This window comes from Phalaenopsis equestris, unplaced genomic scaffold (genome assembly GCF_001263595.1).
Source record: "Phalaenopsis equestris unplaced genomic scaffold, ASM126359v1 Scaffold000036, whole genome shotgun sequence".
NCBI classification, from domain to species: Eukaryota; Viridiplantae; Streptophyta; class Magnoliopsida; order Asparagales; family Orchidaceae; genus Phalaenopsis; species Phalaenopsis equestris.
Genome location: NW_018164478.1, coordinates 18,342 through 38,817, shown reverse-complemented (window position 1 = coordinate 38,817; position 20,476 = coordinate 18,342). Strand labels below are relative to the sequence as shown.

General features: G+C 35.8%; 1 protein-coding gene across 2 annotated transcripts in view; it reads right to left on the bottom strand.

Annotated features, from left to right (window-relative positions):
- LOC110018982 (ribonuclease H2 subunit B) overlaps window positions 1–20,476 on the bottom strand; it is a 54,437-nt gene that overhangs the window by 32,797 nt on the left and 1,164 nt on the right. The window contains exons 3-6 of one of the 2 annotated variants that reach the window (XM_020716494.1): window positions 20,079–20,180; window positions 13,032–13,108; window positions 7,673–7,796; window positions 497–556 (exon numbers count right to left, since the gene is read on the bottom strand). In XM_020716494.1, coding sequence (XP_020572153.1) covers window positions 497–556; window positions 7,673–7,796; window positions 13,032–13,108; window positions 20,079–20,180 — 363 coding nt within the window. Of the gene's footprint in view, window positions 1–491; window positions 557–7,672; window positions 7,797–13,031; window positions 13,109–20,078; window positions 20,181–20,476 lie in introns of both variants that reach the window. The other variant, XM_020716493.1, reaches the window with a different exon arrangement.

The following is a 20,476-nucleotide window of genomic DNA, read 5'->3' as shown; positions in this document are numbered from 1 at the left end:
TTGAAATAGAATAAAAAAATGGCTTCCAAAATGAAGTAAACCAACAACATTCTATTGTGAAACCTCCCACTATTAAATCTTTAATTTAAATAATTTAAACAAGTTAAAAGGGGTTGTTTTACAAAATAGGTCATCTTTATAATTATTATGATAGTTATATATTTTTTATGCTCTACGACGGGAAGCTTGAGAAGGCCTTAGAAAAGTTCTGGATGATTGGCTTCAAATGTGAAGTCAACTCAAACCGAAACCTACAAAACCAAATGAAGGGAAAAAAAATTGCAATAAAAACTGAAAATGCAGAGGCAATGTGTCCGGAAACTCCTCAGAAAAATAAAGAAAAATGGCAGTTAGCAGGCATAAGGTCCACAATTTCGGTTTACTTTGAGCTAATAACAAATTATAGAGCTCTACACTCCACATCTGAAGGTCGTTAAAGAATATAAGAGAGTCTGGATATGAAATTTTGTTAGGAAAAAAAATGGTAGCACCTTACAGCACAGCCAACATAAAACCTTTGAATCATCCAGCCTGAAAAACTTTGATGAACCGATTTCTGAAAAACAAACATGAGAATGAATTAAATTGAGATAGGACAAAAAAATGCATAAATTTCTTGTGGACAAGAAGAGCAACGCAGCACCCAGAAAGCAAGAAGCTTGTACAATATAGGCAAAAAAAAGGCTTGCTTAATAATGCTATTTTGATTTTCATGCTCCAAATGATGGTTGAGAGGAAAACAGCCTTTACTGCTGCAATTTAATTAATCATAAAATTATTGCTTTTTTTTAGTGCAAAAAAAAAAAAATCTGACATGGTAAAATATATAAATAGTGGAATGGGTGTTCAATAATGAAAACCAATAACCGGAGGTACAAACAAAAATTATAAATGAGCATGAGCTAGGGAGGATAATTCCTAAATGCCTTAATATATCACCAAAAAGAATAAAAAATTAAAGGTCAAGCACTAAATAAAATTAACAGAATTCTGATAATGGATATAAGTGAGACCTTTTTTGAAAAACAATGGAACGGCAGCAAGATGTGTCAAATCAGAAGCTAAAGGTTTTTTTACTGAATGGGCGTAATTTCTAAATATATTTATCTTTAGAGCAAAACATGATAATGAAGTTTCATGATGTAGCAATAAAGGCTCTGAATTGATAAAAAAGAAAGATATCAAGTAGCAAAGAAATTGCAATTCAAAAAAAAAAAAGAAGAAATCATTGCTTTGCAAAATTAGAAATAGTTTTGATGACTGTTTATTGTATTTCTTTGATGTTCTCTACTTCAAGCGATATCACTAGGCTCCAACTTGGCTAAATGCGCTGTTCTTAAAAAGTTGGAAGGACATACTAGCAATAGCCTATGTTTGAGTTATTTTGACCCTATGCTCGAGTTTCTATTTAACTTGTGTGAGGATAAATAGTCTTGTCGATATAAGGAGTAGAAAAATTAATATGCCATTAGTATATTAGCCATTAATTCTAACGGTAGGTTTTAGGAATTGAGCAGGATAATTTCATTAATATGAAAAGTGGTAAAAAACATATTATATGAAATATAAATAGGAAATACATAACACTCATATCATTAGGAATCAATTCATTTCCTAATAACCACCCGGAGATAAAACAAAACACATAAAATAGGAAATAATCAGAAAAGAAATAAATCAATAATAATAATTTCTAACAAATAGGAAATAACTGGAAAGGAAATAAGTAAATACTAATAACTTCTGAAGCTTCCCCTCAAGTTGAAGCATATATGTCAATCATGTTCAACTTGGATTTGAAATAGTCAAATAACAACAGAAGAATATTCTTTATGAGAATATCTTGTCAGTTAAGGGTGTAAACAAGCCGAGCTTGAGTGAGCCCAAGCTCTGCTCTTATTCAGCTCGTGAAAAAATAACATTGTTTGTGTTCAGCTCATTCATATATCGTGCTCAAAAAATTTTACTATATTCCGCTCGTTTGCTCAGTGAGCTAAACACAAGTTGTATGTGAACAATGAGTCATTTTGATAACCCGAGTCACGCAGTTGTAGGATGTGAAGGGAAGAGGCGAGATTTACATCTTATTATTTATACTAAAATGCTCAATTAAATAGAATTTAAATATATTTATTCTATTTTTTTAACTAAATTTAATTGATTAAAAATCTTTGTAGCCTTGTAGTCAATTAAAATATTTAAAAATATATTTAAAAATAGTACTCATATCAATTATATATAAATATATAAATATATATATATATAAAATTTCGAGCCAAAACGAGTTGAAAACAAACGAACGAAATTTTGTTTGTGTTCAGCTCGTTTATATATCGAGTGCAAATAAATTATTCATTTTTTGTTCATTTGCTTGGCGAACGAATCGAACACGAGCTGTTTGCGAGCAACGAGTCATTTTGACAGCCCTACTACCAGATGGTCAGTGGAGAGAACAAACATCACAAATCTCTCTAGAATATTTTTTTCCATGATAAAGTGAAAGTCAATTTCCACATAGTTGTTACGATCATGTGGAACGAATCATAAGCAATGTTGATAGTGACTTTATTTTCATAAAACATCTGCAGAGGATTAGTGACCGGCATACGTAACTCGCGGAGTATGATGCGTAACTAGAGGGCTTAACACAACCTTAATGACAGAAGGAAACTAGGCTTCAACACCGCTAAGTACAACAACATATTGTTTCTTAATTTTCCACATGACAAGGTTTACAGAGGATTAGTGACCAGCATACGTAACTCGCGGAGTATGATGTGTAACTAGAGGGCTTAACACACCCTTAATGACAAAAGGAAACTAGGCTTCAACACTGCTAAGTACAACCACATATTGTTTCTTAATTTTCCACATGACAAGGTTTTCCCACACGAATGAGCAATAACCTATGATAGAACGTCGATCTTGGATGGACCCGGCCCAATCAACATACATATAAACTACAACATAGCGAGAGGTGCGACGAGAGAACAACAAACCTGCTCCTAGCGTGTCTTTTAAGTAGTGGAGGATCTAATAGAAAGTCGTGAGATGGTGCTCGTAGAGGTCATGCATAAACTGACTTACAATACTAACCGCGTGAAAAATATTTGGGAGTGTATGGGTGAGATAAATGAGTTTACCTACTGGGCATTGGTTGAGTGTTTTGTTCACCGGAAGAACCAATGGAAATTCTGTCAATTTCCCATTGGGGTCCATCGGAACACCTACCGGTTAGCAAAGAAGTTGATTAGTTTCAGTCAGTAAATCTATCACATATTTACGTTGGGAAAGGCCAATGCCCGAGAGGACTGAGCTACTTCAATTCCTAGAAAATACTATAAGTCTTTCATCTCAAAAGATGTGGTCAGTGTGTCTTTGAGATAATCCAAGGCCGAATGATAGTTACATATGAGCACGATGTTGTCGACATAGATGATAATGATGACAATAAGGTCACCAGAAGAATGGGGGAAAAACAGTGTATGATCAGACTGGGCCTGAGAGAAACCATGGCCCACTACAACTTACGTAAATTTGTTGAACTAGGCTAGTGGAGATTGTTTCAAGACATAGATAGACTTACGCAATCGGTGCGCTTGTTAACAAGAAAACATAGAGTCAAAGTTTGGTGAGAGAGACATATACATCTCAGCGAGATCGTCGTTAAAGAAAGCATTTTTTTAAGTTCAACTTAAGCAAAGACCAATCAATATTCACAGCTCGGGATAACAAATCCCGAATGGTATTTAGTTTAGCTACCAGAACAAATGTCTCTTAATAGTCAACCCCATAAGTTTGTAAATATCATTTGGCGATCAACTGCACCTTGTTGTGTTCAAAGGATCCATCGAAGTAAAATTTGGTGCAGAAAATCCACCTACAACTCACCATTTTATTTCTCAGAGAAGATCAACCACATTCCAGGTATGGTTTCATTGAAGAGCATTCATCTTGTCCATGATAGCAGCCTTCCAGAATGGATCAACCAATGTTGCCTCAATAGTGGATAGAAGAACGATCCTTCAAGGATGTGACAAATGCTTTGCAGATCGGAGATAAGCTATCGGATGAGACGTATTTCGTCATGGGAAAATGAGTGCAAGATCATACTTGTTTGCTTACCTAAATGGGGGAATTCAACTCTTTACTCGGTTCAGGAGAGACCCCATAAGTTGAGAAAGCATCATTCCGGGGACGTCAGTTAGAGCGGACTTCAAGCCCTGCAATGGGCAGCGGGCTCAACGATAGGAGCATTGGGAAGAGTCTCAACAAAGGGTTTTGTACGATGATTATAGACACACAGAGAGGATGATGGTGATGTTGGTCTGGCTGGTGGCAAATCCAATGGAGTTGAGGGTTCCTCGGACATCGTGGTCGTAGAATTAGGTAGAATGTCCAACATAGTCAAAAAGGAAATAGTGTCCAAAAATTCAAGCTCATTCTCACTTAAGGCAGTGTTAAGGGAGAAAGGGACTTTGAAAAAAATAAGATGTCTGCACTGCCAAAGATTTTATTGGTGCTAGATTAAAATACCAATAGCTTTTTTAACTGGTGAAATAGCTGAAGAAGGCGCATTTAATTGAGCGAGAATCAAGTTTACTAGAGGTTAAGAAAGCGCTCCGAACAAAGGTCATGCATCTAAATATTTTAGGATCTAATGTGGAGAAGAACTTATTGGTAGAAAAGCAAAACATCAAGATGGATAGAGGGATCCGAAAGTTGTGTATCTTTTTGGTAACTCTATTGGTGAGGTAGGTGGCAATAAGGACGACATCAACCAAAAAACTTTTAGGAGCATTAGTTTGAAACATACAAAAATGAACAACTTCGAGAAGATCTCTATTTTCCCGCTCGACTATCCCATTGTGTTGAGGGATATCCATACAGAAGCTATGATGGAGGATGACCTTAATAACCAAGATTCTCCTAATACAGAGTTAAAGTACTCACAACCATTGTCGGTCTGAAGGACTTGAATAGAGGCTTTGAATTGGGTCAAAATGAATAAGTAAAAATATTTAAAAATAACCAGAACTCCATATCTATCTTTTATATATAGACTCAAATCATTCTAGTGTGGTTACTAATTAGAGTAAGAAATGACTGCTTATTGCTATAGCTCTGAGTTCGAGAGGATCCCCTTAAGTCATTATGAATAAGTGAGAAAAGATAGGAAGAAGTGTAAGGGTGAGATGAATATGGTACACATTGATGTTTAGCTAATTGATAAATTTCACAATTAAAAGAAGATGGATATTTATCAATAAACATCAAAGGTATAATTATTTAAAGATGGGATGACCCAAAAGATAATGTAAACGCATAGTTGGACATGCAGTTAAAAATGAAAAACTACAACTACGATATTGATTGTCAATATTATCCATGTAATTTTCTTGAAAAAAACTGAGTCTTGCTACCCATTTAGTAATTCCAATCATCTTCCTCATACAATAATCCTAAAAGGCACAAACATTATAAGAAAAATGAACAATACAATTAAGGTCACATGTTAACTTACTGGCTGACAAGAGGTTGCACTTAAGCAAAGGAAGATGTAATATGGATCCCAATGTCAACCCTGTTGTTAATACAACCGACCCTTTACGCCAATGGAATTATATGAGTCGTTGGTAATTTTAACAGAATCTCGCCCGAAACACGGAGAGAATATCGAGAAAAAGTGAGAACACCCAATCATGTGGTTTGTGGCACCTAAATTAATAATCCACGAGTTAGAATAAGGAAAACCGGCGAGTGCCATAGAGATATTACCTTGACGGACATGAGAAGTCGATGGGCCGAAGGAGAACTAAAACCAAGCTACTTAATCAAGTGTTTCATCTGATTCTTAATAGTGTCTGGTGAGCGGAAAATGGTCCGAGTATGAATCGGCTGAATAATAGTTGATTCTAAGGTCGTGGCAAGGCCTTTCGCGCAGAAGATTTGGTTGAAGACTATTTGTTGGTTTCTAATGTAGATTCCAACACTTGTCATGAGTATAGTAGGGTTTGTAGCAAAAGTCAAATGTGGAGTGATTGGCTCACAACGGTATGGTAGAGTGGAGTATTGTTGAAGACACAGGATGACGACTCGGTTGAAGAGTTGAGTTGTTGAGCATGACAAGACCTCCGTGAAAAATATACAGGTTGAAGAGGGTCAGAATCAGCACAGTCGCGAACTTCATCAAGTTCTTATTCAGACCTGCCAGAAATCGAAACATGTGCTTCTTTTCAAGATTATTTGGAAAATGAAATGATCTGCACGTGAGTCCCAAGTGTAGTCATAACAGAGGTCACATTACATCCATAAAGCAACCAAGTCATTGTAGTATTGGGTCAACGTCTTCAACCCATTTTTAGCCTCGCAGATCTTATTAGAAAGATCATAGAGTTGTCCAGAATTACCAACAACCGAGATGGTATCACGAATAATAGTCCAGATGACACTTACGAACGGAAGAAAACAGGTAAGAACGTCCAATAAAGGTCTTTAACCAACAATGACATAACTATGGAGTTTTTCACTTCCCACGCAACATATGTTGGGTTAGTCATCTGAGATTCACGAATCATTCCCGTAAGGTGACCAAATTTAATCCTACCTTTGACGAACAACAAAACAACTTGAGACAATTTAAGGAAATTGGAGCCATTGAGTGGTAATCGGGAAATTCCTTTGGTTTCAAGTCCTCCAGTCTGCGGAGGGATGGGGATGGATGGAGATCCTCCAGTAGATTCAAAAACTGTGTCAGACAGAACCTCTGTTGTTCAGAAATCATCCATGGCTACGATGGAGCCAAAGGAGATGTTTGGATGTCGAGACATGGCTACCAACGAACAAGGACTGCAAGGATCTCTAATCAGCACTAGGGAGATCTGGTTAGGCAAAATGAAGATTCAACTGCAAAAAAGGAGTTTAGCGGTTCTTGGGAGGAAGTTCGGCGATTAGAAGGATTTTGGCTCAGGAAAACCTGCAGGGAAGAAAATTGGCTGCACAAAGGGGGTCCGGTTGCTGACTTAGGGAAGGTCCAACAGGAAGTTTAGTTGTAAAAAGGGAGTCCAGCGTCTGGAGAAGGGAGGACACGCAGCTATAGACCAGCAGGCGAAGATTTCGATGGCTGGAGAAGAATCCTGCTAGCTTGGGTTAAATCTCGTGGCCCCAATAACATGTAGATTTTAGGAATTGAGCAAGATAATTTCAATGATATGAAAAGGGATATAAATGAAGGTTACATGAATTATAAAATAGAAAAAACATAACCCTCATATCAATCTGAACTAATTATTTTCCTAATAACTACCCTGACATAAAAGAAAAGACAAAGTAGGGAATACATGAAATAGAAAATAACTGATAAGAGAATAAATCAATACCAATAACTTCTAACAAATAGAAAATAACCGGAAAGAAAATAAATCAATACTAATAACTTCTAACGCTAACAAATATTAATTTAATGTTTCAGAACCTCTATAGATTTTCTTCATTACTGTCCATAAAAGATTTATTTACTGAAGATGTGACAAGAAATTTTCAAATAAAATAGTAGTGCTCAGCTCAAGAACAGAAAAGGAGCGGTTACTTCATCAATCAATTGCCTGTAGATCAATAATAAGTTACTATGAAATCCACATTGAATCTCTTGAAATAAAATAAAGGGGGTTACCTTTAACCTCGCAAACCAACTGCATAGATTGTTCTGCAAGTGACACCAGGCACTGGTAGCTTGGATAGTCATTATTAAATAAAATTTCATCAATTTGCCTAAACATTCCTTGTTCCTTTCCCTTCTGCATTTTCAAGGACATTGCTATCCAATAATCAGTAATAATTCTAAAAGCATAAAAAAGCACATATAAAGAACTAAAAAGGCTGGCAAAGAAGAAATCATAAAAATAAAACAAAATATAATTATACAGAAACAAGAAATAACAATCATTTCAACAGCCAAAAAAAACATGTTCACGACATCTAATTGCAGTGATAAAAAATTGTATAAAAAAGCGAGTGAGTTGAATTTTGTGATAACTATTAAAGAAAAACCATACCTGTTTAAAGCTGAAAGAGAGGAGGGAGGAAGAAGCGAGAAGTTGAGAAGGCTTAGAAGGTAAATATCAATTTTTTTGTGATTCCTTCTGCAAATCAAGTTTGTATTTAGATTGTTAAGTTTATAAGTTTGAATGAGAAAAATGTCTTCCTAGGTAAAAATTATATTTTTGGGTTAATTGATATAGATTTGTTTTAATAATGGTCGACTGTTTAAAGAAAATTAAAACTTGTAACTGCACCTGCCCATAGATCCTGCTACCTGTTGCCACTTTATTCAATATTTTATTCTTCTCCTCCCGTGGACAGTTTCATGAAAACACTCCACTCTCTAGTTTGTAAGCCAGAAACTGAACTGCCCTCAACCAGTCTTATTCCCTGCCCTATTATCACGCACTCACCAGCTTGGTCCTTCGCCTACACCACTCACCAAAGCCCTCTCTTGCACCCTTCCCTGTTTGCAAGCCCAGCTGCACGTAAAGAGCAGAACCTTGCCTATCTTCCTCTTCGCTCCTTGCTCGCCTCCCTGCCTCACATGCAACCCCAAGCCGTGAGCCCCTTTTATGCCCTCACATAATATTGGAGTCAATTGCACGATCCTAAACCCAAGCGGCTCTTGGTGTGCAATATTTGGTCAAAACTGAAAAACCAAACCGAATCGAATAATTTTGATTGATTCAATTCGGTTTCAAAAATGTATTTTGGTTTTTAATAATTAGAACCTTAATATTTAGTTTTCAATTTATTTGTTTGGTTTGAGTTCTCATTTAACCGAACAAACCGAAAATCAAAATTTAATTAAATTTTCTTATTATATTTTAGATGCATGCTTCTTTAAATCAATGACGGCTAGTTTTACCATGTTGTCTTATTGGAGGTCTTTGTACTCAAAGACACAACCATTGTTTAAAGCTACTCAATGAACTCGTTCGGATTCATGTCACCGTTAAAATTCATTAAATCCACATTTACTCCAAGAACCTAACTTCTCTAGTATTACATGCCAAATTGCTAGGATATTTGTTATTTGTCACCGAAAAACTTCTCGATGAAAGGAATTCAATTCCCACAATCGATCTGACAAGTCACCGTTATGATTATGGGTGACCTCACCGGATTATCTATCATCAAAGGCGGCAAACCATTGTTACAGTTGAAGAATTGAAGGATTTCCTAATGCATATTCTCCATAGTAGGTCATTGGACATTTCGTTGAAGGCTTCTCCTTGGATGTGTGGCGTCATCTGCTCCTGATCAGGTTTTTGGTGGACGTAGGATTGCAAATCAAACGTTGGTCGGGGAGCTTCGATTTTGGTGGTAGGTGAATTTTTGTTGACGGTAGGAATGTTGAATTTCAAAAATTAGGTTAAGCCTAGGAATTATGGTAGAATGATTTGGGTATGTCTGAGATTTTTTTTTTAGAATTTTGAATTTGGGCCAAGAAAGACAAATTCTTTAAAATCTAAGGTTTGTCGGACTCTAATACCATATGACATCATTCTAGGGCTCTTGAAAGGAGTTCAGGAAAAGGATTTTGAGTGGAGGTGGTTGGAGAATAACAAAGGAATAATATTATGCGAGGTCGATGTCGTTTAGAGGAGGATAAGTGATGAAATGTATTGTTGGACAACATATTGAGCTGTTCAACAGCTTTCCGTGCTGAAAACAACAAGGCGGATGATAAAACAGTGCAGTACAGGAAACAAGAAGGTTCACACCAATTCCTGAGGAGAATACAGACATAATACATGCAAAAGGAAAAGGTTATAACACTCCTTAAAGGTTGAAAGCAGAGATACAATCTCTAAAACACAAACAAAACTCAAGCCTGCTAAACAAGAAAATAACATGTAAATAAACCTAATAAAAGATTATCCTTATTAGATATAATAAAAATAAGAAATTAGGAAAAAATGATAACAATTCTCGCAAAAATTGGCAACCAAGTGAAAACAACTCATTCAGTCTCCCTGATTCTACAAGCTGGTAGGATCCCGCAATTGGGAGATCATGAGACTTCGATCCCGAATACATAAAAGATAAACACCTACAATTCAAGAGATATGCAATCTCTCACAAATTTAACCCTAAATTCAAGGTAATAACACATATAGCCTAACCCTAAACATATTAAGCCTTATTTATACCCCACAATAAAAACTAGCAAAAGACTAAATTCAAAGATACCCAGTCTTGAACGGAGCCGTATGTGCTGGTTTAAAAGAATGCTTTGCACAAGATCAATTACTAATTGAATGGATCAAGTCTACTTTCTCCAAATAAGTTGAGTCAAGTTGTTCCTGTCAAGTCTTCCAAAGAGATATGGCACAATTCATGTCACAATTATTCAGGATTATCTATGACGACAGTCATGAAATTAAGATGTGAACATCAATGACTCGATCAAAAAAAAAATACATGGGATCAAATATAACAACAAGATCTCTATCTTCGACAATGAGTTTGCTCATATTGGTGATCATGTTTGTGACAAGGAGAAGGTGATGCATACTCTTAAAGCTTATGATAAGAATTCAAAAGGCTTGTTATTTCTGCTCCTAGTGGACTGACTAGTGTTTTTTTCCTATCTTTGACAGTATGATTCAAGGAAAGTTGCTTAACCGAAACATTTTAAGAATCATTTTAATATTTGAATATTTAATTCTTTAATGCTCATAAAACTTCCACGCATAGCGTTGCAATACATAACTCTTTGAAATGATGATGATTGAGCAAAATATTCAAAATTCTAAGCGCTTAATTTTCAAGTATAATAAGTCTAATTCTGAAGTTTACACTTCTTAATTGGAAGCCAAAAAACAGAAAAAGTAGACATACTAATGATATGTTCTTAACGGTATACACAAATATAAATATGCTACAAGATATTATCTGCATTTTAAAAAGATTGTTTCAAAGCTAAATTTATGGACCTAGAAGAGAATTATACAAAATTGTCTAGAAGCTAACAGCATTTGCAGATTAGGCCTACTATTTTTTGAATCTTCAAACATAAGCTTTATTTGGTATAAACTAGCACGGGTTGTGATGAGCTCAAGCAATTGAAGCGTGATGTGGGAAGTCTCGTGATGGAAACAGCTCCTGTTTTCATACTTGAACCGAACCAGTCCAAATTTTTTGATATTGTAGAGTCGGTCAGTCCTCTTGAGCCACTCCTCATTATCCTAGGGTTCTATATTTGTGTTCCGAATGTTCTAGGTTTAGTTTTAGTGTATTTTTTGTCAAGACAACTGTCAACGTCTCTGTTTTTCCCTTTGAGAGTAGTATCCCAGAGTTTGACTGCTGTTCCGGCTGTATCTCGCTCCTGAGGTGGTGGTGATTGTATTCCTTGTCCACTTCTGCATCCTTCCCATGTCCAATCTCCATTGCTGCAGCACCTCCAAACAGAAACCGGTTGTTCTGTTTTTCCCTTTGAGAGTTGTATCCCAGAGTTTGACTGTTGTTCCGGCTGTATCTCGCTCCTGAGGTGGTGGGGATTGTATTCCTTGTCCACTTCTGCATCCTTCCCATGTCCAATCTCCATTGCTGCAGCACCTCCAAACAGAAACCGGTTGTTGTTTTCACTGCAGTTTTACAATTTCAACCGCCTGTCCTAGCTGCTGCAAGCCCCGTACAACTGTCCTCATGCTGTCCTGCAATCCCCAGCAAACCAGTCGCTGCAGCCGTCATTAATAAAATTGGCAGGATTGAACATTCAAATAACATCATCTCTAAAAATGTAGCCACACCGTAGGATAGTCTGGGAAGTCATCGAGATTTACCTCGAATCAGTGACATCCCCTACCTTCTCTTTTATTTGGACTCCTGAAATAACTGTTCTTATTTGAGCCACTCTCACTTGCCTTTTTCCACGTCCTACCTTGAAAACCTAAACTTTGAATTTTTGAAGACTAGAACCATTGATCATTATCGAGAGTTTTTCTCAAATGACTCCCGTCATTTGGGATGTAATTAACTATAGGGGCTTGCCTCTTTAGGGAACTTGGAACCCAGGTAAAATAAACCATATTTAATCTTTGTATTAGATAGGAGAACTTTTGATTTTCCTATTATTGTTTGAGTTAACTTCAGTACCATAGACTATAGAAAATATTGAATTCGATGCATCCCTACATGCAGTTATGCGCTTATGTTACCCAATTTTGATAAAATTCTTATTTAATTTGATAGTTTTCTTTACAATTCATGCATGGTAAGTACAGATTCTTAAATTCTCCAATCTCATAAGATTTACTAATTATTTTGCTGTTACGAAAAATTTGTTAACTGCACTGATTTCTGTATAGGAAATTTAAGCATGTGATTTCGATATTGCAAGAGTCTAAGTGTTTTGTGGTTAACAGGGAAGATGGAAAGATAACCAATAGTTTAGCTGCACGTAACCTGTGTTCAATCAAAAACACGAAAGGAGCTGTCTGCTGTTCCACTGCACTTCCGTTCAAAAACAAAATTTCATAAGAAAAGCCATTTATTGTGCCAACATAGAAGCCCCACCAACATGAACTATAAACATTTTAATCATTGCAGGGTAACAAACAGACATACAGCCCTTCCCAGCAAATATTATCATCAACAGCAACCACCAGCTACTGCATGCAAACGTTAACCGCTAGCTTAGCATGGCGAACAGTTACATACAAAAAACTTAAAAGCTTGCATCTATATGCAGGAGGTCAAGTAGTTTTCTTTTGGTGAACAATAATAAAAATCACATTATTTAGGAAATAAAATATATAGCCAATGAATAGACGTTACAAAGCAACCACAATAGAATTAAATCATAAGTAAGATGTTTTATTTTTGCTGAAATCGCAGGCCTAAGTAATGCCGAAAGCTAATGTTTGGTTTCGAGATTTTGCACATGGTAAGTTTTTAAGAGAATACTCCACATTTTTTTCTGGCTTCGTTTAATCATGAAATGCTTTCAGCAAAAGAAACAAGACTAATCTTAATTTTACCTTTAATCGCGCATTGCTGAAAATTGGCAAAAAGATGAAAATAGGATCAACAGGAGTGCTGAAGTATAAGCTTCCATCTGCAACGAGGAAAAAAAGAAAACAGAAGGTTGAAATAATCAAAGCTTTTACTATAATGACCAGATATCTCTCTGAAGAAACAGATTCGTGTCAGTGCTTCTCATGGAAACATCAAGTGGAGAAAAACAACTCCCTTAGAATTAATTATCAACAAAAATGCAACCAGAAATTGTTAAGATGCCCTGAAGGATCCGCTGGCCCTTACCATCAAACAACACTGAAAAATATTTATATAAATAACATCATAAAGATGATTCTTATGAAGGTGTGATATGGGAGCTCTAGTTTTTGCCTCCAGCAGAAACGAACCTAAGGATCGTCCGTCCATGGATTGTTCAGGAAAGCCTGAACCGAACCATTTCAGGTTTTTCCCAAACTCTATTGGGCCGGCCAGCCCTCTTAGGGCTTCTATTTACTTGTTATAATTAGAATTAGGGTTACTTGTATGATTTTTATTATATATTTTGCTTTGAAATGGTTTTGGGCACTTTTGGTTTATTTAATGTTATTAGAGACTTATTTCTCTATTTTTCTCTCTGCTTGAAGTGTTGTACTTTTTTCACTTTAAGGTGGTATGACTGTAACTTGATCGAGAATAGGCGGTAGATCTTGTAGACTTCTGAATACCTCTGGATGCTTGCCTACATCCTTTCCCTCGGATGTTTTCACGCAGGACAGCTGCTGTAGCTATCCGATTCCTTCAGAAGCACTCTTCAGGTGCTCTTACATTTACTCTTATCCTACATCCATCCTAACCCTTCACTTGATCCTTATCCATTGTTAAACCATAGATCAGTGTCATTCGGTGGCAAAGTATAAACCCTAAACCCATAACCCATGCCATAACTCCAGTCAAATCTAATGAATTTGGAATACACCAATTTTCCAATTTGAAATACACAAGCACCTTCCACCTAAAACTAAATATAACTTTCAGCAAAACCCCAGATCCAACATTGCCACTTTGACCGAAACTAAAGAGAATAAATCACCATGCTACCAAGAAGAAACTCCCAAAGGATTAATCAAGAACAAAGGAATATATGGCTAGCTCCTTTTGAAAAAAGGGAACATGAGAAGTCACCCACAGCAACAACAGTGACTACTTGAATGGAGAAGATAAAAAACCTTTTTTTTGTTCGGTTCTTCAAAAAATAAATGCAATGTAAAAAGAATATAGTGAAATTGAAATTAAGTGCATTTGAAATATTTTAAGGTTAGGTTTGAGTTAAAGTAATTGCAAGTTTTTTTATTTCAGAAGAAAAAAGAAATTAATGTAAAACATATTCGACGATGACCAATAGTGGCCAACAAGAGCGGTGACGACTGCAGTTTTCAGTGCATTAAAAAATCAATCAAATCTAATGAATTTGGAATACACCGATTTTGAATTGTAGTGTGAATGTCAAATTAACAAAAAATTTTATATTGCATTCTTTTTTCATTCAACCAAACATCAAAATTTTAAAACCCTGCATTCGGTTTACCTTTACACCATAAACACACGGAACCAAATAGTCCCTAAGAAGCCACAAGCAATGAAGCGTTGATGTTGCGTCATTTCGGCATTGAGTATAGCAGGAAAGAGGGTGACTTCTGTGTGAAGGTTGATTTATCGGCTTTTGACAGTTGTATGATAAAAAAAAAATTCATTGAGTGGTTCCAAACAGTAAATCAAGTCCTTGAGTACACAATCCTAAATAAAGGGTGACGCTAGCTGTTATTAAGTTAAAAAAGAGTGATTTTAAGTGGTGGGAGAACATAATATGCAAGTTTTAAATTGCATTGTGAATTCCATATACACCAAAATTTTATACTACAATCATTTTTCATTCCGAACGCCAATATTTAAAAAAACCCTACATGTAATTTTTACACCGAAAATGCATTAAATAAAATATCCCCTAATAAGCCACAAGAAATGAAGAGCCAACGTTGCATCGGTTCAGCCAAATGAGCGATTGTAACTCTGAAGTGAAGATTAGTTTACCAGATTTTGACGTTCGTATAGATCTGATGATTCATTCGGTGACTCCAAACAATAAAACAAATTTTTGAGTTTAAGGACATTTCACCTAATAGAATAGTGAAGCTACCTACTAAATTAAAAAATAGTGCTTCACTATAATGGGAGAATTTGAAGTGTCGATTTTGAACTATAGTGTGAGTCCAAATTTATTAAAATTTTACAATGCATTCATTTTCATTCACCCAAACATCAAAATTTTAAAAACCTCAATATTTAGTTTACTTTACATCAAAAACACAGGGAATCAAACAACCTCTAAGAAGCCTCGAATGACAAAGGGCAAATGTTGCATTAGTTTAACATTGAATATAGAAGGGAGGGTGACTTTGAAGAGAAGATTGATGTATCGAATTTTGATGGTTGTATTGATTTGGACAAATTCATTGAGTGGCTCTAGATAAATAAACATGTCTTTATATACAAACAAAATTACACTCAATTGAAGATTGAAGCTAATTGTCATTAAGTTAAAAAATAATGTTTTCCTATGGTGGGACAATTTGAAGTGTCTGCATTAATATGAGGGAAAAAAAGATCATAAACTGGTTTAAGATAAAGAAGAAGATGAAGTGCAAATGCCTCCCAACACATTATAGATAGGTTTAAGCTTCACCATTTGCAGCAGGACATATTAGTAGATAAATATACTACTGAATTTGAAAAACCAATACAAAAGTGTGAGTTCGTAGAACTAGAAGAGAACACCATAGTCTAGTACCTTAGAGAATTAAGATCTTTTATTGGATCTTGCAAGTTATACAAACCTTAGCCTTGAAAGTAGAGAAGCAGCAAAATAGCATCAGCGCCACTTCAAATAGGGTTCGACCATTAGATCGGGCAACAAAAACACACCGACCAGAGTGCCAAGAAGTGCCCCTCGAGACGAGAAATCAGCACATAAGAAAAAAGAATTGATCATGCCAACACACCCAAGACATTCATAGCTAAGAAATGTTTCAATTGGCATGGGTATGGACACATAGCATCCAACCGATCAAAAAAAAATGTGGTTTTGATAGAGCAAAATGCAATGGAAGCATAAGATAATGTAGATTATGGAGATGAGAAGAATGGGAAGGAGTATCAGCTACTCGAGATTAGGGTGAGATGCTTGTGGTTAAACAAGTTCTCCAAACTGAACCCAAGAGAAAGTAAGGAAGGGATAAGGCATAACATCTTTCGTACTCATTACATAATGAATGAGAAGGTATGCTTATAAACAGATACAATTATAAAAATGTGGTGTTTGTCTAGATGGTGGACAAATTAAACCTCACTACAAAGAAACAATCTCAATCACAATTTAACTTGGTTGAAAAACGAGAATGAGATCAGTTGATAAGAGATGTTTGGAAGAGTTGTCCATTTGAGACAAGCTACAATATCAAGTGTGGTGTGATATTCTGTAGATGCATGCATGTCAACTTCTATTGGGTCGACCATGGCAATATGGCAAAGATGCACTTCATAATGGCCACAAAAATAACTAATCATTTATGAAGGACAAGAAGCATATTATCTTTCTACCTTCGAATAAGTAAGCAGTGATGAGTACTCAAACAGAAAAGAAGCTATGATACCTTGTGCTAATTTTTTACAAGCTATGAGAGACAACAGTGGGACTGATCCTAGTGATAGTGAGAGGGAGGAGTAGATACATGAGATGATGTGAACTATATTGGAGGAGTTTCAAGATGTCATGACTGATAGCTTACCCTATGAATTACCACCGTTGCATGGGATTCAACATGCCATAACTCCCATTCCAGGATTAGTGCTCCCAAACCGACCAGCTAACCTAAAGCTACTAGTAGAGTATGAGCTGGAGAAACAAAATGTCAATTGAATGACCCTGGAGTTAATCGTGAGAGTATCAGTCTTTGTGTTCTGTCAGCCTTAATTATGTCTAAAAATAAATTGTGACGTATATGTATTGACAACAGAGCAGTGAACAAGCTCGTCATTAAATACCCATTATATATTTCAAGATTGAATGATTTATTGGATCAATTGCATGGAGAATGCATATTTTTCAAGATAGACTTGCGGAGTGAAGGCCCAATGATGAGTGAAAGACAGCCTTCAAGATGTGGGATGAATTGTGTGAGTTGATGAACGTACCTTTTGGCATGTCCAATGCCTCCAAAGCACCTTTACAAGGCTGATAAACCAAGTTTTTCAAGCCTTCATAAACAAATTATGATTATGTATTTTTACCATATTTTATTATACAGTAGTTCAAATGAGGAGCATTTATAGCAATTGTGACAGGTGTTTAGAGTTCTACGAATATAGCAGTCATATAACCACCCAAAGTATCATTTTCTAACACAGCAAACATGCTTTCTTGGATATATTGTTTCAGATACCAGCATCAAGATAGACCATATGAAGATCGAAGCTATTGTGAACTAATCTAGCCCACAGTCATTGAGTCATTATCTCTTATTGATCACTACTATGCATTCAAAGGTAATTAGCATTGAGTTAGTAAGGGATACACAACTCATGGGGATTTCCATAATATTTGTATTCATTGTCAAGAAAAACCGTACGAATAGTTTCATATATTGAATCGTCATTTGTTCTATCAAACAAATGATGCATTCTTAGAAGTTTAGTCACAGAGAACATTGTTAGGAGTGCAACAATGGAGGGATGGTTGGACCTTTCCACAATAAAAGGGAACTTTTACTGGCATGAGTTGACACAATATGTGAAAAGACATGTTCAATATTGCAAGGTATATCACTTAGCCAAAACCCAGAGTAGAAAATAGGTACACTCCCCTTCTCGTTCTAGAATCACCTTGGTTGGATCTAAGGATGAGCTTTGTTGTGGGGCTCCCAAATACATAACGAAGCAATGATTCGATTATGGTGATAGTGGACCACTTTTCCAAGATGATAACATATTTGACATTGTCACAAGATGATAAACCCTTCAAATATTGCATATTTATATTTCAAGGAGATTGCCCGCATGATGGAATATCCAAGACCATCAGTTAAACAACATGAATATTTAGCATTTTTTGGAGGACCATTTAGAGTAAGTTGGGTAAAAAGCTACAATTCAATTCAACAGCATACCCTCAAATAGATGAATAGCAGAAATGGTGAATCGAAATTTGGGAAATCTACTTAGATGTTTTATGGGAAAAAACAACACTAGGACGATTTGGTTCTCCCTCATGTTGAGTTTGCTAACAACAGTCCCTCTGAGATTGTATACAAGCAAAACTGTCTCTCGTTGTTAGATGTACATATTCTTCCCACTACTAGGTTTAGTATTGATCTAAGGCCAAAGTTAGAGAGGTACAGACCTTACATGAGTAAGTGAAGAAATACATTGCAAAGAAGGGGACTTGGTGTGGCTCAGGCTAAAGAAGTACATTGCAAAACAGAACATCAACAGTCAGAGACGGGCTAACAAGACAAATAAAATCATGGTCTTCAAAGAAGGGGACTTGGTGTGGCTCAGGCTAAAGAAATAACTTCCTGCGGGTTCATTTCAGATGCTCAAGCCTAGAGCAGAATGTCTATTCAGAATTGTCAAAGTTACTGACAATGCTTATAAGATTAATCTAATGAGAAATTATAATATTTCTAATAATTTTAACGTTAGCATCTTGTCTCAATACTACAAGGATTCAAACGCTCCTAGTAATGAAGGTGAGGTCCCTCCCACCCTGGGAGAATGCATGGGAGCTATAATTTTTGCTCCAACGAAAAAAAAAAAAAAAAGTCACGGGATGTCCGTCTAGGGATTCTTCGGGAAGGCATGAGCCGAACTAGTGTGGGTTTTTCTAAATCCCGTTAGGTCGACCAACCCTTACGACTTATATTTGCGTGCGTTAATTAGGATTAGGGTTACCTAGGGAGATTTTTCATATATATTTTGCTCTGTGCTGGTTTTAGGCAACTTTTAGTTAATTTTATGTTATTTTTACTTGTTTCTCTATTTTTATCTCCGCTTAGAGTGTTATACCCTCTTCTATTTTAGGTAGTGTGATTGTAACTTGATGGGAGACAGGCGGTAAATCTTCCAGACTTCTGAATACATTTTAATGCTTACCAACATCCTTTCCCATGGTTGTTCTCACTTTTCACCCAAGGCAGCTGTTGTAGCTCTCCGATTCATTCCCAAGCACCCCCACCTCATTTTAATTTCCATCTATTCTCATCCTACAGCCATGTAACCCTTTCCTAGATCCTTATACACCAATTAGTAACCCTAGAATGGTGTCGTTATAATATATGAAGAACTTCCATGTTTTTTGGCTCTCCAAACTTCAAAAAATTATGATAACTGACAAAGTAACAAAGGATATGTGCCCTAATTATCTCTCAAATTCAGCTAACATAAGCTGCACACATGCCTATCGATCAACTACTTATCTTCCTGATTGCAGGAAAAATTGCAGTTAGTATTGCATCATGACATAAATCTACAAGCATGCTTAATGTTCTGCAGGTTATCCCGCTTACAATGGCAAAAAGCAGCTTAAAAACTAGTAAATCTCCCAGAACAAGTAGTTTAGTAGCTAAGACAGTGTGTACTATAACTAACCATTCAACATACATACAAGGTAGTTATATTACTTTATACACTTGCATGCATCGTTGAAACTTCTTTAACCCAAATTAGATCATTATAGTGCAAGTTGATTCCTAAGTTAATGAGTTGTTGCTGAATATAGGCAACTTTACTCCTCAAACGAATCTTAAATTAGCAAAAAAAATCCCAAACGAATCCTAAATTAAAGATGATATTTCCATGCTTATCAAAAATGATTTTTCAATCACAAAAGCTTATTCCAAGAATCCAAACATTCAAATAATATTTAGAACACCATATCTAAAAGAAATTCAGAATGTGAATTCTATTAATGTGAATAATATTTTAAAAAAGAAATTGAATCAAAATATTAGACTTACCTTCACATGCATAATCACCTAGGAACCAAGAACCATAACATTGCTTAAACCAGTGAAATTCTTGAAGAAGCCCATCCTTTAACATATAAGATGTTGGATTTCCTGTTAAAAAAAGTCAAAAACCAAAATATGTGAATCTAATTTTGTCATGAAGTGTGTAGAACTAAAGAGCGTGGTTTAATAAATGATCACTTCAATGAGCTCAACAAGATCACAAAATGCAAAATATTTAATTCATAATAGCTTAAGGGTTCAGGTATTAGTGCAAATGAAGCATTTAAAATGCCTAATTGGCCACTTAAATTTTAAGCTTCTGCAATTTTAAAGAAAATGTTAACATAACTAAAGTTTCACTTTATGAGGCATGCAATTAAGTTAATAGAGAGAAAATTGAAATA